Here is an 18,802-nt window from a genome sequence, read left to right on the forward strand (position 1 = left end):
TTGTGGGAAGCTTCTTCAGTCAGTGGGTTAGAGGTTCACCGAAGGGATTTGGATTTCAACGGTTGGATCTTCTGTTGTCTGGGTTTTCTTGAAGCTGGTCGCCATAGTTCTTCAGCAGAGCAGTCTTGGGTGTTTGGTAAATCCAACGGTAAAAGCTTCTCTGATTGATCTGAAATTTGGCAGAAGTGTTGTTGACTTGTTTATCTTGGATTTGTACGGTTGGATTAGTTTCTGGAAGCCGGAATCTTTGTGAGCTGAGGTCGTTTGGTTGCTGCCGGTTTTGAAGCTTTGTGTTGCTCTCTTGTTGTTGTTGTTTGTGTTGGAGATAGCTATTTGTAGCTAGACTCTCTGTTCTGTTCAGGCTGTTGAACAGGGAGGACGTGGTTGTACTCATACCATTTATATAGTGGATTTTTGAGTGGACTACGGTCCCGTGGTTTTTCCTTCTCACATCGAGGAGGTTTTCCACGTAAAAATTGTGTGTCTCATTTAGTTATCGCAACTTTGATATCTTGCCATCGTCGAAGTATTTTCCTCACAGGTTCGCACAAGGTCAGGGGAACACGACCATTAGTATTTCCGCTGCGCCGTGTGACTTTCCCCAACAAATACATCGTCTCATTATTTTAAAAATCAATCAGAAGAATATATAAAATGTATGACATGGTGTGACCTGTCATTATCAAATTAAAAATCATATGTTACCCGTTCTATACTACTGCCTCCGTTTTTTAATATAAGTCGTTTTAAATAAATTTTTATGTTCCAAATTATATGATGTTTTCGGTTTTTTATGTAAAATTTATTAACAGTTAATGTTATATGACCAATGATAATATAATTTTTATTTTATTATTGGTTGATTTGTGGTTATGTAAATAATTAATGATGTTTTTGTTTAGAAAATATAAAAAAATAATAATTTTTTTAATTTGTGTGCACAATTCTAAAACGATTTATATTAAAAAACGGAGAGAGTATTGTCTAAGGTTATAGACGAGTAAAGTTACTTGTAACCGACGGGAGCTGTTAGTTTGGTGGTAGCCGTCGTAAAAATGCTGTAAAAAAACTTAATTTGTTTGGTTCAAAAAAACTTAATTTGTATATAATGTCTATACAAAACACAACTTGCATGCATGACCTTTTTTCTTTGCCAGTAGCTTTTATGTACATGAACGCAACTTGCATGCATGTCTAATGTCTTATTTGCAACAGAACACGAGTGTGTTCAAGTAATGGATATTATTGGCTTATTTGGTCATACACTTGTACGTTTTCTTGTCAAGAATCGCATTTGTAAATCAATTATTCGGTGAAGAGTCGTTTTCACGTGTATTTATATGAAAGAAATATGTATATATTTAGATTAGTCCAATATGTTATTGAATATTCGTCGCAGCAAATAAAATAAACACGTTCGTTTAACTTGCGTAATAAAATACATATATGAAACCAAGTTGCTTTGGTCTAGTGGTATATGAGCTCCAGTTGGAGTGTCCGCTCCTGGGTTCGAGCCTTGGCCACTGCGAAATTTACATGTGGACTGCAGCATCCGAGACCGAAGACCGTTACACAGTGAGCCACATGGTGACGCCCTGGCAGCGTCCATGCTCACTTCGGTCTCTAGTCTGGACCAATTCGGTGGGATCAGGATATTCGGTTAGCAAAAAAAAATACAAAAAAAATACATATATGAGCGGCTTGACCCTGATATGGATAAGTTATCAATTTTTATGGACAAGAATTGATTGTATCATCTATATTTTTTTCTGGCATATAATGTCGTCTCCTAGAAATTCGAACAACTTATCCATTTGATGTTGTGTCCAAATGAACCAGGAGTAACCGCTATTTCTATAGTAAAAACTAATTTTCTAGACATTTATAGAAATATAACTACGATGAATTCATTGATAAAGACAGAAACTCAGTGCTCAAAGGCCAAATGTCTCTTGCAATAAAAGAAAAAGAGACAAAGTGTCTCTTCTAACAAACAGAAAAAAACAAGAGATACTACATACCCACGAGATCGAATCAGATTCTTAGCATACCCAACAATCAATATATGGTGTGACAATAGTATAATTTTATAGTTTTGATACTGCAGAGAATGGTTCTTTTCTTCACCTTGCAAACTTCTAAATTCTTTCGGTTGATCAAGCTTATGTTTCATTACAATCTCTCATTCTTCACACAAGCATCCTATAAAACAACGTACATACACTAGCTATAGCCCGTAGCTTTTACAATGAACTCTTGAATTTACCATACATATTAACCGGATTGTTTTAAGATACCGAGACGATGGCGTTGAACTGGGGACCAGTGTTAATGTCGGTGATTCTGTTCATCATATTGACGCCCGGAGTACTGTTCAGCTTCCTGGGAAGACCAAAGCGGTTGAGTTTGGCGGATTTCAGACAAGCGGCGCAGCTATAGTCATCCACACTCTTATCTTCTTTGCATGCATCACAGTCTCCCTTATCGCTCTTCATATCCACATATACGCTTCCTAATCAATTTAACATTGCCGTGTCCCTCAATGCTAGCTGCATCCTTAATTTTATATCCGAATCTTTGTGTTATTGTTTTTCATCAGCTTTGATTTCTAATTCCCTTTGAATGTTCTCTTCCTTGTTGTTTTATTAGTACCTTTTTTTGAACTACTATTAGTATTAGTACCTTCTACAATCATATGATTTCATTTTCTTATATATGAATCATCATGCATGGACGAGAACTGACAATTCTTTTCATAAATTAGAATCTAAATATATCTATGACTACGGATATTCCATTCTTCAAGGCTAATTAACAAAGTATTATAATATTAAGATATATAGTATTGACAAACTACTTGATGAAAATTGTTATTATGAAATGTTGAAAACAACATATGAATATATGATATATATCTTCATGGAGAAGCAATATATAAGTGAATTGATAAGTACCTCTCGCCACAAACTTGCACTCAATCGGAACAAGTTATAGTCACGTCAAACATAGTAGATCATTATCAATTTGTTTTGTTATTTTTGAACTCAACATCACATCACCATTTCATCACTTAGGAAGTGTTATTAGTTTATATATTTTGATTGATTTAGAAATTTATATAGTATTTATAAATCCAAGTAAAATATATAAATCCTGAGGTTTTCCTCGGATTTGAGTCTTTGTATTTTTAACAAAAAAATCTATTCAAATCCATTATAAAATTAAATTTATCAGTAAATCCTTACGATCGAATAACACTTGATTTGATATAGAATTTATGAATCATTAAACCAATAACACATGATTTTAATATAGATTTGAAAATCATAGAATTTATTACACTAGATTTAATTCGGATTTTCAAATCCGTTAAAATAAAATAATCAATAACCCACTAAAGCTTTTAACCGAAAAAAAAAAGAGAAAATCGGCTGGTGATTTGGGCTTTTAATAATATTAAAGGGTCCATATATTTGCAAAATGACGGCCCATAGAAAGAGGCGAATCACGAATTCACGACCAAGGAACGATTTCACCATAAACCCTCCTCTTAAAATCCCTAGCGTCCCCACTGGTCTGCGATCTTCGAATCTGATTCTTGGGAATCGAAATACTATAATGGGTTTGACGAATTTCATACTGACGGTGGCCGGAGTAGGCGCCGTTGTGATGCTACTGAAGGGCGACGTCAAGCAATCTGCCACCGTCTTGAGGCGCAACGTCAAGCACATCCGCAACTGGCTCGAAGAGGAATCTTCCGCCGCCTCCAAGTTAGCCCTCTTTCTCTCGATCACGATTCCTTTTTTTTTTTTTAATTTTCCTTTCACGAAGTTGTTTGTTTAGGGATTATGATTTTGTAATTTTTTCTCAGCGAGCTTAGTGCGCTGATAGATTTCAGAGCAATCTTTGATTGAATTCGTATCCAAGTATTGTAAAAAGATAATTCGAACGAAACCGTAGTTTCTTTGGTGACCAATTTCTAAGATTTGGTAACTTGATAAATTAGGAAAGATTGATTAGTGTAGTAATGACTTGATGGTGACAGTGGTTTAAGTGTGCAAAAGAGGAGTGTGGTTCAGTGCTGGTTATTAGATGGCAACACAAAAGCAAAGTGTGTGTGTGAGTGGCTGATGAGTTTGATTGTGGTTTTTTTTTTTCAGGGCAGCTCAGTCAGCAAAACCAAAGGAAATTGAAACCAAGGTTCCGGAGAAGGATGTTCCAAAAGACAAGAATTAGTGTGTGTGTTGTGCTTTTCTGTATACATACACGAAGGTTTTTTCTGTTTTGTTAAGAGTTGTGGATGTATGACTCCGGTTTCAACACTACTTAGCTGTGAATTTTTGTTTTGGTTGTCTGTCTCCATCTCTCACCTCTTAGCGTTTGAGCAATGTTGGAAGTGAATGAAACACAATAATATACAATTATACCTCTTGTAACTGACATTTTTCCAAGGGATTTTGTTCTTTATATGTATCTGAAATTTGATTGAGCATGTACTTATCCTGCAGCGGCAATTGCATATCTATTCTATTAAAACTCCTGTATGACCAATTAATATTAATTGGGTCCAACTTAAATTTTTTACGTTTTTGTATAACTGCATCAATTTATAATAAAGCTATGTAACCAGTAACTGCCCTTCATTTATATCACGTATTCTTCCTTAATAATTGGATGCGCCTTCCTTTTGCTTAATAATCAGTTGGGCCTTTATTTTTTAAACGAAATTTAAACTTAACCACTACACAATAAGGATTGTAACCACCACATCATATCGCCTAAAATTTGGGAGCCACCATTTAGAATAAAGTTATTGTTTAATTAAAAAATCTATTCTATTAAAACACAAGTATGACCAATTGATATATGTTGAGTCTAATAATTGTTTTTCTATGTTATCAAATCTAAAAAAAAAATAAAACATAATACTTTTAAACTGAATTGAAATTAAAACTGTATTTCCATAACTACCATCTATTGGTCAAAACATGTATTTTGTAACCTCATTTCCATAATTATCGATGGTCACACCACTTCTTTCTAATATTTATATTGCAATTGTTATATAAATGATAATAATTATTCTTTTCTTTTGGTTTTATATCAAAACTAAGTTTGCTTACTTCCTTTCAACAGTATTCTATCAAAATTTTCTTTTGTGTGTTATTGGATAATCTGAACCTTTTTCTTTTTAGAATTTTTTATTAATAGAACACATTATTTTATATAATTATGTATACAGTTACATTATTGACATATCTTTCTATAATTTTATGCTAATTATTTCTTATAATCTCGGTTAAAAAGTACAAAATTTAATTTTTATATCACAGACACTTTATATTTGTTAAGAAATACAAAATAAAAACACTTATTGTAGTTTCATTTTTTCACCTTTAATATTATGAAAGAAGATATATACTATTTTCACCGACTATTAAAATATAATATTTAGTAATAATAAAATTTGGTATATTTAATTATTTTAACTAATTATAACTTACATCTCACCTAAAAAATTAGGATTTATTCAACTAGACATTAATTTATTCAAATTTTAAATATTTTACATAGACATTAAGTTTATCAATTAACAAAGAACAAGATGTTAAAATAGGGTTTAACGGTTTTAATAGAAATAAACATTCATATAAACTCATTTAGTTTAACGGGACCGAAATAGGTTATTCGATCAAAAATATTTATTAAATGTTATCTATTCTATTAAAACAACAATATGACCAATCAATAAAAGTAGGATCCAACTATTTTTTTTATTTAAAGAGTTATTATCTATTAAGTAAATAATATAACTGTAACCCACTAACCCCATATTTTTTTTTGTAAACGAACCCACTAATTCTATATTTTAGAATTAGTTTTGCGTTTTAAAGGTAACGTGGTTACATTGGATCACAATTTATAAAACCCATTTTATTTTGTTAAATAGGATTACAAAGAGAAACACAATTACAAAGAAAAATATAAATATGATTATAAAGAAAAATATAAATATGAAAATTAAATTTTTTTTTTTAAATGTAAAACAAAAAATATACCCGCCCTTTATAAGGCGGGTCAGAATCTAGTTCTCTTATAAAATAAAGCTTACAAAAGCCTGGCATGATAGTGGGCTTTTTGTTGTGAAGGCCCAACAATGCAGACTCTTAAAAGAAAATAAATTTGCCTGAAAAGCCCAAGGCTCTATTTCCTCCATCGCGTAGGAGGGTAAAAGAGTAACGAACACTCACCGGGACTGAGAATTTCCGCCAAATATTTTCCGATCATACCGGAGCTATTATATAGTGGACCATGTTACTTTCGACGGTTTCGAGCTTCGCGCCGGTCTTCCGTATCGGTGAACCACCAGCGTCCGCAGTTGGCTGGAAGCAAGCGTACGCCAATTACTCCTGAACTCCATAAATCTTCTTCATCGCATACTTTGATTTCTCTCACTGTTGGTTGGGTTTTTGTTAGGTTGAGATTTCGGAGGACGACGAAACGTAGTGTAATCTCTTGCGATTATTCATGCCTCGAGGTGGGTGAATGTCTTTTTCCACTATGATTCTTCTTGATATTTGTTATTTTCCTCTCTAAATCGTTTTGGTTTGTTATGAATTGCGTTTTTGAAGGTTAGGGATATCTGCTACCGTCCACCTGGCACAGAGTTGAATATTTTGAATGGTGTTAATCTTTCTCTCCGCGAGAAGAGGTGCTCTTTACTTTTATCTCGTTATTGCTTGTCTCTCTTGGAGCCATTTAAATAGTATAAGCATGCCTATTTAAGAGTTTTGCGTTTCTGTTCTTTCTGCAGCTTCGGCTTGATTTTTGGCAAGAGTGGGAGTGGGAAAACTACCCTTCTGCAGGTTCATTGTTTCACGATCATACACAGCTTTGCGACTTTGTTCGTCGAGCTTTAGTCTTACAAACTTTCGGGTCTTTACCTTCTTTTCTTGTGCAGCTTCTGGCGGGGCTGAACAAACCAACATCAGGTTCGATTTGTATCCAAAGATATGGGGATGATGGCCAACCAAATGCGGATTCTGAGTTGTTGCCCACTGAAAAAGTTGGCATCGTTTTCCAGTTTCCAGAGAGGTACTAGTAGTCATTATCTCCTTTTGTTTGATCTTATCAGTGACAAGAAGATATTGATGTGTATTTTTTTTTTTTTGTGTGCGGCAGATTCTTTGTTGCAGATAATGTGCTTGACGAGATTACTTTTGGTTGGCCAAGGCAAAAGGGTAGTTTGCAGTTAAAGGAGCATTTGACTTCAAACCTCCAGAGAGCATTTAATTGGGTATCCTTCTCCTCCTGGTTCGGTCAATGATCATATTGTGTTCAGTGATACTCTCTTATAGTTGCTTTCTTCTTGAATCGGTAGGTTGGGTTAGACAGCATCCCACTTGATAAAGACCCCCAGTTACTAAGTGGAGGCTACAAGCGTCGGCTTGCACTGGCTATTCAATTGGTGAGACCAAAGGTTTTTTTTTTTTACTTATGCAAAAATTGTTCTGTTGTAAGTATGCATGCTTTTTGTAGGTGCAAACTCCTGATTTATTGATTCTGGATGAGCCCCTTGCTGGTCTTGGTATGACTGATCCTGCTTCTTCTCTCTCTTGTGTGTTTTTGCTTGTCGTTCTTTACAGAATATGTTTCTTCTTTTCTCTTTGGTGTTCTCGCTGCATATGATCTTCATTTTTCTTTTCATTTGCATGAAAACCATGAACGGTTTCTCATACTATGTCATTTTTGATTTTTCTCTGCAATCAGATTGGAAAGCACGCGCAGATGTTGCAAAGCTCTTGAAGCACCTGAAGAAGGAACTGACTTTACTTGTTGTAAGTCATGACCTAAGGTATGCTCAGTTTTTTCTTTCTCTTCGCTTCGGTGTTAATGATTTTGCACACTTTCTTTTATATTTTTCTCATGAACATAGCGCCTTCTCTACACATGTACCTTGTTTGAGCTATTGTTATACAGTCGTCTACCATATTTTCTTTTCTTTCAAGTATTAGTTATGGACCTTTTTAAGTAAAACAGTTTGAGCTCTTGACTCTTGTTAATGCGATGAATCCAATTTTTCTCCCTTAAACAATAGCTGCTACTGCTTTTCACCTCTCGTGCTTTTTGTATAAAATATTTCTGCAGAGAGTTAGCAACCTTGGTCGACCAGTCATGGAGAATGGAATCAGGTGGTGTTCTTGTTGCAGAGCGTCCACCAGTTTAGTTCGATATTCATTATTGCCGAAGGTCCATACCAGGTTCGGCTCGGATACTTTTGGTTATTCTGGTATTCTTGCAAAAGAGTGATAAAGGCTTTTACCCATGCATACATTTATTATTGCATGGAGTTTCGAGATAGCCGCGGTTTATCAGTTGAGAGAGAGATACAGTGTTTCTCTTATGTAATCAAAACATATAACTGGATTTGAGTCAATGTTGACAAGAATTCAAGTTTCTTAGAAGCATGCTTTGTATTAATCATTTGAAGTTTGGTGTATATTTCAAGATGTTGCATGTATCACGCAGACATTTTAGATAATAGGCTCTGGAAAAACTGAGCAGAGAAAAATCACACCTTTTAGAACTTCTTCTTTGTGGAAGCTACTTCAGTTTTACAATCGTCAGGGCTCCTGGGGAACGGGTGTAGATTTTTCAGTACTTTCTTCACAAAATTTTGTTTAGTATTGTTTGGGCTTTTCAACAATTGGAATGGGTTGAGCCTATTCAGACAATTTTGTTTTGTATTGTTTAGGCCTTCCAACAAAAAGCGCAATAACTTGGAAGGAATTGAGGCTTGTGATTGTCAGGTAAACTCTTACTACCACGGAAAAAAACTCTGGCGAGCGAGCTAAAAAAAAACTATTGTAAGCCAAGTAATATAAAGAAGGATGTTACTCTATTTCATTCACTTCTATGTTCTAAAATTGCTCAAACGTTAAGGAGATGAGAAACATGGAAGACAGAAAACCAACACAAAAATTCACATCCTGTGAAGAATGTTAGTGAGAGATATACTTGAGCAACTTGGAAAAAGAAGCAAAATTAGGGAATCCGTTAAACCAATTTCAAACTCACTTTCTCCCTAACAAATCTGGGCAAAGCTATCGATGCAAGATTGCACACAGCTGTTTCCGTTGGGCTGTTGTATTCAATAACTCTAGTCTATGATTGCGTTGTTGAACTGGAGTCTTTGAATCGTGGCACAAACGGAATGTCTGATGGTGGTTTTGTTCCAATGCTGGAGTTATTGAATACAACAGCCCAACGGAAACAGCTGTGTGCAATCTTGCATCGATAGCTTTGCCCAGATTTGTTAGGGAGAAAGTGAGTTTGAAATTGGTTTAGCGGATTCCCTAATTTTGCTTCTTTTTCCAAGTTGCTCAAGTATATCTCTCACTAACATTCTTCACAGGATGTTCCATTGAACTCTCATCCAGCTGAGCTTACCGGCAGCCTAGGCTCAAAGAATCGTTACTTTGATTTTCACAACTTAGCCAAGGTCAGACACTTTTGCTTCATTTGACCAGAAATCAGAATCTCAACGAATCTTTCAGATGTGAAGTTCTCGTTGTTTGTTTAATCAGGTAACTGGTGCTGTTACCAATGATCTCGATAGGATAATAGACGAAAATTACTATCCTCTAGAGAGTGCAAGAACATCAAACCTGCGTCATAGGCCTATTGGTATTGGTGTACATGGTCTCGCAGGCGTCTTCATCCTCCTTGGAATGTCGTTTGACTCTCCAGAGGTAAACTTGTCTGCGCAATTATCAACGTTAGAAAATATTTTGTTTTCTCTGTTATGGCCTAAGCAGTTTAATTTGTTACTCGGGCCCTCCAACTGAATACGAATATATCTCGGGCCCTCCAACTGAATACGAATATATTTGAAACTATATACTACCACGCTCTCAAAGCTATCTGCAAAAGATGGTGCCTATGAGACATATAAAGGAAGTCCCATGAGCAAGGTATGCATGTCATCCCGTAACTCTAATTGATATCCTACGACTTAACTTCTTAATGTCTGATTGTGGATCGTGTGTGATTCTTTAGGGTATTCTTCAACCTGACATGTGGAAGGTGACTCCATCATACCGCTGTGACTGGCCTGTTCTTAGGGACATGATCTCAAAGAATGGAGTGAGGAACACTCTTTTGGTATCGCTGGCTGGGAACAACAAAGGCTTGGAGCCTTATGCATCAAATATCAGCAACGGAGGCTTGAGGTTTATATATTGAATCACACTTATATACATATCTCTATAAGTTACACCACTGTTTACTCATTGTCTGTTGTCTGTCTTTGGCTGCTCAGTGGTGAGATTGCCAATAAGCACCTTCTTCACGATCTAATTAATAAGGGCTTTGGTCTCCGAGAATAAAAAAGATTCTTATTAGTGAGAAGGGTTCTGTTGGAAATATCCAGGACATACCCGATGACCTGAAAGCGATATACAAGTATAACAATGTTTAATTATTTTGTGGTATATTTCTAAGGTCTAATATTTCACTTCGCTGATCAATTCAGAACTGCTTGGGAGGTAAAAAAATGAACGTTGGTGAAGATGGCTGTTGTTCGTGGAGCTTACGTTGATCAGAGTCAGAGTTTTGATATTCATTTGGATGAACCGAGCAGAATGAAAGTCACCGATCTTCACTTCTACACGTGGTTTCAGGTGTGGATTTTTTATTGAAGTGTAAAAATGAGTGATATATGATCTTTCACTTTATATCTCATTATTTTATTGTGAATTCACAAACAGTCTCATTATTTTATTGTGACTTTACCGACATGGATTAAAAGTTGGCATGGAGCACTTGGTGTTACGTGCTTCAAAGACAGACTTTCGCTGACCTAGTCCTATCTTCAATTTAGCCCTCTTCCTCTCGGTCATGATTCATTTTCTTGTAAATTTTTAGTTATTGGAAACTTTGTAAGGCTGTCTGTTTGGTGATATGGTCATGAGTTGGTAATCATCAGCACCTGCTAGGTTTCAGAGTACTCTTTGATTGAATTTGTAACCAAGTACTGTAAAAGATAATTCAAACGAAACTGTAGTTTCTTTGGTGATCATTTCCTAAGAGATTCGGTTACTTGAGAATATATTGATTAGTGTAATGACTTGATGATAAGAGGAGTGTGATTGATTGATCAATGCTCTGGTTATTAGTGATAGCAACACAAAAGCAAAATGTATGTGGGTGACTGATGAGTTGTTTGATTGTGGGTTTTTTTCAGGGGCAGAGCAATCGACAAAACCCAAAGGAAATTGAAACCGAAGGACATTCCAAAAGACAAGAATTAGTGTATTTTGTGGGCGTTTTCTGTATACATGAAGGGATTTTGTTAAAAAAAGTTGTGGATTTACGACTTTGGTTTTTCAACACCATTGTTGTCTACTTTGTATGTGAATTTTTGTGTTGGTTTTCTGTCTTCCATGTCTCTTACCTCCTTAACGTTTGAGCAGTTTTAGAACATAGAAGTGAATGAAACAGAGTAACATCCTTCCATATATTACTTGGCTTACAATAGTTTTTTTCAGCTCGCTCGCTAAAGTTTTCTTCCGTGGTAGTAAGAGTTTACCTGACAATCACAAGCCTCAATTCCTCCCAAGTTATTGGGTTTTTTGTTGGAAGGCCCAAACAATACAAAACAAAATTGTCTGAATAGGCCTAATCCATTCCAATTGTTGAAAAGCCCAAACAATACTAAACAAAATTTTACCGAAGTAGCTTCCACAGAGAAGAAATTCCAAAAGGTATGATTTTTCTCTGCTCAGTTTTTCCAGAGCCTATTATCTAAAATGTCTGCGTGATACATGCAACATCTTGTAATATACACCAAACTTCAAATGATTAATACAAAGCATGCTTCTAAGAAACTTGAATTCTTGTCAACATTGACTCAAATCCAGTTATATGTTTTGATTACATAAGAGAAACATTTTATCTCTCTCTCAACTGATAAACCGCGGCTATCTCGAAACTCCATGCAATAATAAATGTATGCCTGGGTAAAAGCCTTTATCACTTTTTTGCAAGAATACCAGAATAACCAAAAGTACGCCCAGATGTTGCAAAGCTCTTGAAGCACCTGAAGAAGGAACTGACTTTACTTGTTGTAAGTCATGAACTAAGGTATGCTCAGTTTTTTCTTTCTCTTCGCTTCGGTGTTAATGATTTTGCACACTTTCTTTTATATTTTTCTCATGAACATAGCGCCTTCTCTACACATGTACCTTGTTTGAGCTACTGTTATACAGTCGTCTACCATATTTTCTTTTCTTTCAAGTATTAGTTATGGACCTTTTTAAGTAAAACAGTTTGAGCTCTTGACTCTTGTTAATGTGATGAATCCAATTTTTCTCCCTTAAACAATAGCTGCTACTGCTTTTCACCTCTCGTGCTTTTTGTATAAAATATTTCTGCAGAGAGTTAGCAACCTTGGTCGACCAGTCATGGAGAATGGAATCAGGTGGTGTTCTTTGTAAAGTATAATAGAATAGATATATTATTGTGTTGTGTTTAATAAGAGAATACAATATGCATATATATAGTGGTAACATTAACATAATGTTAACACTAGATAATGCTAACTTTCCTAAACACTTAATGTAAATATGCTAGAATATCTTGAGAGTAACTTGTTCTTCAAGTCTTTCCTTTTAGTCTTGAGGGTCTTATGGGTTTCACGGACTTCACAGTCTTGGTCCGTAAGATACACATCTTACGGCCCACACATCTCTAATACTCCTCCGCACGACAAACGTGGGATGCAACACGCAAATCTGCAATCACAAAGCAGACCACGTATGCCGTGGACACTATATCGAGGAAAACAAATCAGTAGGTTCCTCCGGGAATAAACTTCAACTCAGACAAGGAGGGATGAAAACTTCAGCTCTTCTTTGGTCTTGACAATGAGAATACATCCCGTGGGCGCAGCTGCAACTCCACAAACAATCATCCTATCTCGGACAGTCCGTAACTTGGACTAAACAAATTGACCTAAAAACATGAGCATAACTAAAACTCCCCCGTAATGGTTAAACTGTAACCAAACTATGGAATATAACACAAAACATATTTGAGAAATTCTAAACTATAAATAATCTCTAACAAAAATATTCCAAACTATGGAAAACAACATTTTGAGATATACTAAACTATAGAATAAATCTCAAAAAAAATTAACCCACATGCCATAAACCCTTAACCACCATTAACTCTCTCTGTAATTCTAGCACTCACCAAAACCAAACTAGAAAAGGAAAAGAAGAAATCAAAGCACGTATTGCACGTACCCAAAACAAGGCCCACTAACATTAATTAAACCAAACCCTAAATTTAGTTAGAGATCACGTGAATCATTACTTCAAGCGCAGGTTGCTTCACGTCATCATCATCTGGATCGTCTTCGGCACCATCGTCTCCTTCATCGTCAACACCACCGATGATAAGCATTATCAAAAGCTTGAAAAAATTTGTAATGCAGAAGTTTTAATTTCGATCCCAAAGAATCGTGTGCTCTGATACCATGTAAAGTATAATAGAATAGATATATTATTGTGTTGTATTTAATAAGAGAATACAATATGCATATATATAGGGGTAACATTAACATAATGTTAACACTAGATAATGAACTTTCCTAAACACTTAATGTAAATATGCTAGAATATCTTGAGAGTAACTTGTTCTTCAAGTCTTTCCTTTTAGTTTTGAGGGTCTTATGGGTTTCACGGACTTCATATTCTTGTTGCAGAGCGTCCGCCAGTTTAGTTCGATATTCATTATTGCCGAAGGTCCATACCAGGTTCGGCTCGGATACTTTTGGTTATTCTGGTATTCTTGCAAAAAAGTGATGTAGGATTTTACCCACGCATACATTTATTATTGTATGGAGTTTAGAGAGCCGCTCGTTCTTTTGTATAGGAGATAATGACATGTTACGGTTTATCAGTTGAGAGAGATACAGTGTTTCTCTTATGAGATCAAAACGTATAACTGGATTTGAGTCAATGCGGACAAGAATGTTTTCTCTTCATTTTAGTTTGCCAAACCATGGATATGAGATATCTTGCTGCAATTATAAAACCCGGTGAATATTTATTATTACATAGAAGGGCATAACGAACATTCCCACTATGTTTTGAACACATTTTACATAATCACACCACACGATTCACACAGGCATGAACTGACATAACACACTCGCACTTTTTAATTTGCGTTTCTTCTCATCCCTTACAGCTCCAACACGAAGTCTGCAAAGCAATGTTGGATTATTATCTGGTTCGACCACAAGCAGAAAACTAGTGCATGCCTAAATGGCATTGTATAAATTTTTTTTGTCTTTTTAAGTAAAGATCCAGAATCACATTCTTGCTTTGAAATAAATGGGCTTATGAATATATCAGTAGTATGAAGGTGCACTTACAGTCTTCGTCTGTTTTGATCCAGTGTTCTCCTTTTCCAGATGAATGTGAATTTCTTAGCTCATATTGGATCCATCTTTTACTTGTCTTGTGACATGGTCTCACCTTCTCGGACATTAGTCCAGTAGAATTTGCTTTGCTGTTTTTTGGTTCTGTCATGCTGCTGTATATTTTGCTTTCCATTATGGAGTCTTCTGGATATACTTTCCTATGGAAAACTTGTGCTATCTGCACTTACAATAAATTCAAGTTTGTTAGAAGCAAGCTTTTCACTAGAGCTAATTCTGCAACAGTATTATAGAAGTGCTCTAGAAAATGCTTTCAACATGTTGTATATTTCAAGATGTTGCATGTATAGGCAGGCGTTTTAGAGAGCAGAGAAAAAAAAAATCATACCTTTTGGAACTTCTTCTTGGTGGAAGCTACTTCAGTTTTACCACTGTCAGGGCTCCTGGAGGATAGGTGAAGCTTTTTCAGTACCTTCTTCACAAGATGCTTTGCAGACTTGTGAGTTGAACTGGCTTTCTTCTTTTTCTCCTCATACTTGTTTTCTGAATGCTTATCTTGCACCTCTGTTGCCTGAAACAGCTCTCCAAGTGATGCCCGTTCCTTCTTCCCTGCAACCTTTGTTTCTGATGATTCGATTTGAGAGCCAAAAAGATACTCTTGGAGCGGGAACTTCATTGGCTGATCATCTTCTTCGGCATCTACTCCCTCAGCGGCCTCAATGGTGGATGCAATAGTATTAGTGTCGCTGTTCCTTCCTGATGGTTGGTTGTGTGCTTCTTTAGCTTCAGCCTCAAGGAACTTCTCCAATTCATTGCTAATGAGCTTCAGATCATTCTCTGTCACTTCTGCATTATCTGTTGCTGGTTCCCCAGATGACATGCCAAATGTCGGTGTTGCTGGTTCATCCAGAAATGTTTCTCCACCGAGGGTTCCAATGGCAAGAAAGCCATGAAAAAAATCACTGTTTCTGGCTTCACTAAGTCCTGCGAAGGAGCTTTCCTGGAACAGATTAAATTGTTTGCTGATTCCAGTACTGTATCTGGGGCCAGCACTTGCTCCAGCGTAAACATCTTGGCTTTCAAGGGACGGATGAGCTGAGAGGGGGAAAAGACTGTTACCTGAAAGGGATTCACATTTGAAGAGAAGAGTTGTTAATTTTCTTCCAAAAAAGTAATGACTGCTACTGAGAGGAAAAAGATAATGCATTTGCGCAAATAATAGTGAAAGATGTCGACTTGTTGCAGTAGACGAGAGATCTGGTTTAGCTGCTCTCACTCACAAAATCAACGGCCAAGAAAAAGTTGGTGTCAGGCAAATTGACGCCCATCACAATGATTTTACACACGAGCACATGACCCTACTCTTCTATCAGGTCAGTTGTTTAATTTTGTACTAATGGATGTTAAAGTAGTGAGACAATTAATGACTAGGCCCTAAAAATGCTTGCTAAGTCCTATTGCTATTCTCCTAGAATTCAACACGCTTCCTATTCTTGTTCCCACACATTTTGACAGGAAAATAATCATTTAGAGAAGTATGGTAAAATTACCAGTTGTAGCATCTTTCAATAGCTCTTTGCTGTTCTCCCGTGACTTATGATGTATCCAGCCCCAAAACTGTTGGAAAAAATAAGCATGGGTAAGTGTTGGCCACAAGTTAGTTGATATTTTTTGTAGATATGGAACGTACCTTCATTTTCGTTCTGACACACGATACTAGAGGAGAAAGTGACTTTTATAGAGAACCATGATTGCTTGAAAGCCCATGATAAAGCAGTGAGTTAGTTGCTATTGCTAACAGTAACTCAAGACTTTTAGGTTGATGACAGTGGAGACCAACACCAAGAAAGCTACAAAATTTTGGTTGGCCGTTCTCTTTCAAGATCACATCAAGAACAAGTTGGAGGCCCCTTACAGACATGAGGCTACTGTTGTGGTTAAATGAAACGGAATTGGAGTGGCTATCCGTAATTACAATCAATCATCTATCATCTCAGGTATTACAATTTGATCTTGAATTGAGTCTCTATACATAAACGTTGTGGATTTTTGTGGTGTTCATGAGCCCTCGATATTATATTAACGAGTCGTTTTGTTAATAAGATATACATAAATATTGGATGCAAAATGAATATTTCTATTGCTTTGTGTTTTGTAGAAATTCTTTGCTGCAGATTCCGATAAAAATTATCAAACCATCTCATGTATACGCTAGAAGGAAATATGCATTTGATACGGTTGAGGTTACTAGGCCTCCAGTCCTGTTTCACTACAGGCGCAAAGGCAAGGCCCATCGAGTCTGATAGAGGAGAGGGAGAGGCCCAGTGATGAAGTGGTGAGCTGGGGGGATCTAGAAGCATGAGGAAGTGATGACCTGTCCTTGCTGTTACGGACGCACATGGGATGTTGGCGTTGGCGTTGCAAGTTGTTGAGTGCAGGTCAAGTTTATAAATAAGGAATAAGTCTGTCATTATCTTTTATCAATTGTTTGATCATCTTTGTGCATGGGGAGAGTGAGAAACTCGTGAGAAAAACTCAATCTGTACACATTTGCGATCAATACAACTCTATTTTCATTCTCAGATCACATTGTTCTTCCTTTTGATAACTAAAGTCTATCAGCATTATGTTTGCAATTTAGATACATAGCCAACGTGACTGGATGGTACAAACTCTTCTGTGTTAGTCATAGAAGAACAGTAAACTTTGTTGTACACTGCTGCTTTCCAGAGAGATTAATTTAGTTTTTTATTTGAAAGAAGAATCAATGCTGGCTCCTTTTAAGAGTGATTGAAACTGCATTATGTTCAAATAGTTTCCAATGGAAAAAAGTACTGTTTCGTTCTGCTTTTGTAGACTTGGCCGTCTCAGACAAGAAGAAAAGGCATATATATATGACTACTGTTGTGCAGAAAAGTAAAGAAAGAGTGCTTTTTCCAGGAAGCCTATGGAAGCTCTGTGACAGAACAACAACGACTGCTTTTCGTACTAGTTGATTTAGACAAGTGAAGCCGTCCACGACATCAGGTACTGTATTTCTGCAGCAATGTTTAGTTTGCGTTGTAATATTACTATTGGTAATGTAATGGGATTTGTCGCCTTTATTAAATATATCCTATACCTGGTTCCTTAGCCGTAGAAGCACATTGTTTTGGTAGATGCAAGTAGGAACTTGGTAGAAACTGAACCGTAAACACTTAGGCGTCTGTGTGAAACACCATAGACAGTCAATGCAGATTAGATTAGAATTGATTTGATTAGATTAGGGGGAACAAAGACAAGGATGAGGGAACAAAATAAAAAGGAGAAAGCAAAAGGGTGGTTAAGTAGGATTAAAAGAGGAAAGAAGCATCTGGGGGTTGAAAGATAGGAACAAACAGAAGTAGTTAGTTATGAGGTATGGGACCAATGTTCCAGAATTAAACAAACTTACAAATGCTAAGTTTTGCAATCTCGAGTCACTTCCACTGCTCCCACTCCATTATATATATATCTCTTTGAGAATGTGATGGACTTGTGTCAAAATTCACGTGGACACTTGATAAGCCGATTCTCTTCTTTGTCAGTTTCCCCAATCATATCTTCTTTTGGTATAATATCCAACAGTTTCACTTTCCTTTGTTCCCATGTTGTTGATGATATACATAATAGAAAGATCAACAATAAAAAAAATAATCGCCTTTTCTATTATTTTTCTCTACTGTCTTCATCTGTAGTGGGTCATGACTCATGAGCCCCCCTCCTACTCCAATCTGTGAAGTTATCAAAAAAGATTTGATTCTGATAGTGACTGCTAGGGAGAGTTTGCCATTCCTACCGAGTAAATAAGTAAAACTTCTCCCTAGGGGTGTTCAATCCGGATATCGGTTCGGTTTAGGTTCGGTTTTTTTTTGTTTTCGGTATTTCGGTTAGTAAAATATAACTATCATTCTAAATCAATATTTACTTCGGTTCGGTTCGGTTTATATACCGTCGGTTTTCGGTTTATTCGGTTTTATACCAAAAAATATAATTATTTAGTTTGAGATCATATAAAATAAATTTTAGAGTCATATTATCAACACAGTCATTTATTAAAAATATATTACATGTTCAAATAAATGAACAAAAACGTAAAAATGTTTCTACCATCAAATAAAATCATCAAATCTATAATTAAAATCAGAGCCTGAAATTTTGAAAATAAAAATATGAAACAAAACAGAAACATGAAAGAAAAGTTTTTCCACTCTTCCATATTTAGTGTTCATTAAAGTCATGCTTTTNNNNCATTAATTATTTTCCATCAAATTTATCATCTTCATATTAATTTAGTGAATACTAAAATAAAACAAAAAGATAAAAAAAAAA

General features: G+C 35.9%; 3 protein-coding genes and 1 pseudogene across 6 annotated transcripts; 3 read left to right on the plus strand and 1 right to left on the minus strand.

The window, feature by feature from the left end:
* Window positions 1–2,167: 2,167 nt before the first annotated feature.
* Window positions 2,168–2,728, plus strand: LOC106317275 (annotated as a pseudogene).
* Window positions 2,729–3,480: 752 nt separating this feature from the next.
* Window positions 3,481–4,473, plus strand: LOC106316273. The gene is made up of 2 exons (XM_013754149.1): window positions 3,481–3,770; window positions 4,161–4,473. Exons 1-2 carry the CDS (start codon window positions 3,481–3,483, stop codon window positions 4,234–4,236), a joined length of 366 nt encoding a protein of 121 aa, XP_013609603.1. The 3' UTR covers window positions 4,237–4,473.
* Window positions 4,474–6,206: 1,733 nt separating this feature from the next.
* On the plus strand, window positions 6,207–11,443 carry LOC106313688 (ABC transporter I family member 11, chloroplastic). Of its 4 annotated transcripts, none has more exons than XR_001264458.1 (17): window positions 6,207–6,395; window positions 6,478–6,538; window positions 6,633–6,712; window positions 6,815–6,866; window positions 6,962–7,095; window positions 7,183–7,297; window positions 7,382–7,468; window positions 7,540–7,588; window positions 7,771–7,855; window positions 8,149–8,261; window positions 8,756–8,867; window positions 9,416–9,502; window positions 9,588–9,974; window positions 10,060–10,232; window positions 10,322–10,464; window positions 10,535–10,682; window positions 11,246–11,443. XR_001264458.1 is itself a non-coding variant. In XM_013751578.1 (11 exons), the coding sequence occupies exons 1-10, from the start codon at window positions 6,313–6,315 to the stop codon at window positions 8,225–8,227; spliced, it is 825 nt and encodes a 274-aa protein (XP_013607032.1). In that variant the 5' UTR covers window positions 6,207–6,312; the 3' UTR covers window positions 8,228–8,261; window positions 8,328–8,596. The 4 variants fall into 4 exon arrangements, 2 of the variants coding, with proteins under 2 accessions (XP_013607032.1, XP_013607031.1); XR_001264457.1 differs by having other exon boundaries at window positions 8,756–8,810; XM_013751578.1 differs by lacking the exons at window positions 8,756–8,867; window positions 9,416–9,502; window positions 9,588–9,974; ... (2 more) ...; window positions 10,535–10,682; window positions 11,246–11,443 and adding an exon at window positions 8,328–8,596.
* Window positions 11,444–14,073: 2,630 nt separating this feature from the next.
* On the minus strand, window positions 14,074–16,179 carry LOC106316089. Its single transcript, XM_013753953.1, has 5 exons — window positions 16,143–16,179; window positions 16,003–16,069; window positions 14,841–15,571; window positions 14,447–14,672; window positions 14,074–14,273 (listed from the first exon to the last, which is right to left on the minus strand). Exons 1-5 carry the CDS (start codon window positions 16,146–16,148, stop codon window positions 14,254–14,256), a joined length of 1,050 nt encoding a protein of 349 aa, XP_013609407.1. The 5' UTR covers window positions 16,149–16,179; the 3' UTR covers window positions 14,074–14,253.
* Window positions 16,180–18,802: the final 2,623 nt, after the last annotated feature.

This window comes from Brassica oleracea, chromosome C9, assembly GCF_000695525.1.
Source record: "Brassica oleracea var. oleracea cultivar TO1000 chromosome C9, BOL, whole genome shotgun sequence".
Classification (NCBI taxonomy): Eukaryota; Viridiplantae; Streptophyta; class Magnoliopsida; order Brassicales; family Brassicaceae; genus Brassica; species Brassica oleracea.

What these genes read in the sequence shown, in the direction of transcription:
- LOC106316273 (XM_013754149.1), top strand. Translation starts at nt 3,481, where the DNA reads ATGACGGCCCATAGAAAGAGGCGAATCACGAATTCACGACCAAGGAAC. An exon ending in GAATCTTCCGCCGCCTCCAA is followed by an intron (nt 3,771 to 4,160) that starts GTTAGCCCTCTT and finishes TTTTTTTTTCAG; the next exon opens with GGCAGCTCAGTCAGCAAAAC.
- LOC106313688 (XM_013751577.1), top strand. Translation starts at nt 6,313, where the DNA reads ATGTTACTTTCGACGGTTTCGAGCTTCGCGCCGGTCTTCCGTATCGGT. An exon ending in GCGATTATTCATGCCTCGAG is followed by an intron (nt 6,539 to 6,632) that starts GTGGGTGAATGT and finishes GCGTTTTTGAAG; the next exon opens with GTTAGGGATATCTGCTACCG. An exon ending in TCCAGAGAGCATTTAATTGG is followed by an intron (nt 7,298 to 7,381) that starts GTATCCTTCTCC and finishes TTGAATCGGTAG; the next exon opens with GTTGGGTTAGACAGCATCCC.
- LOC106316089 (XM_013753953.1), bottom strand. An exon ending in ATTGAAAGATGCTACAACTG is followed by an intron (nt 15,572 to 16,002) that starts GTAATTTTACCA and finishes AATCCCTTTCAG; the next exon opens with GTAACAGTCTTTTCCCCCTC. An exon ending in GATCAAAACAGACGAAGACT is followed by an intron (nt 14,274 to 14,446) that starts GTAAGTGCACCT and finishes ATTGCTTTGCAG; the next exon opens with ACTTCGTGTTGGAGCTGTAA.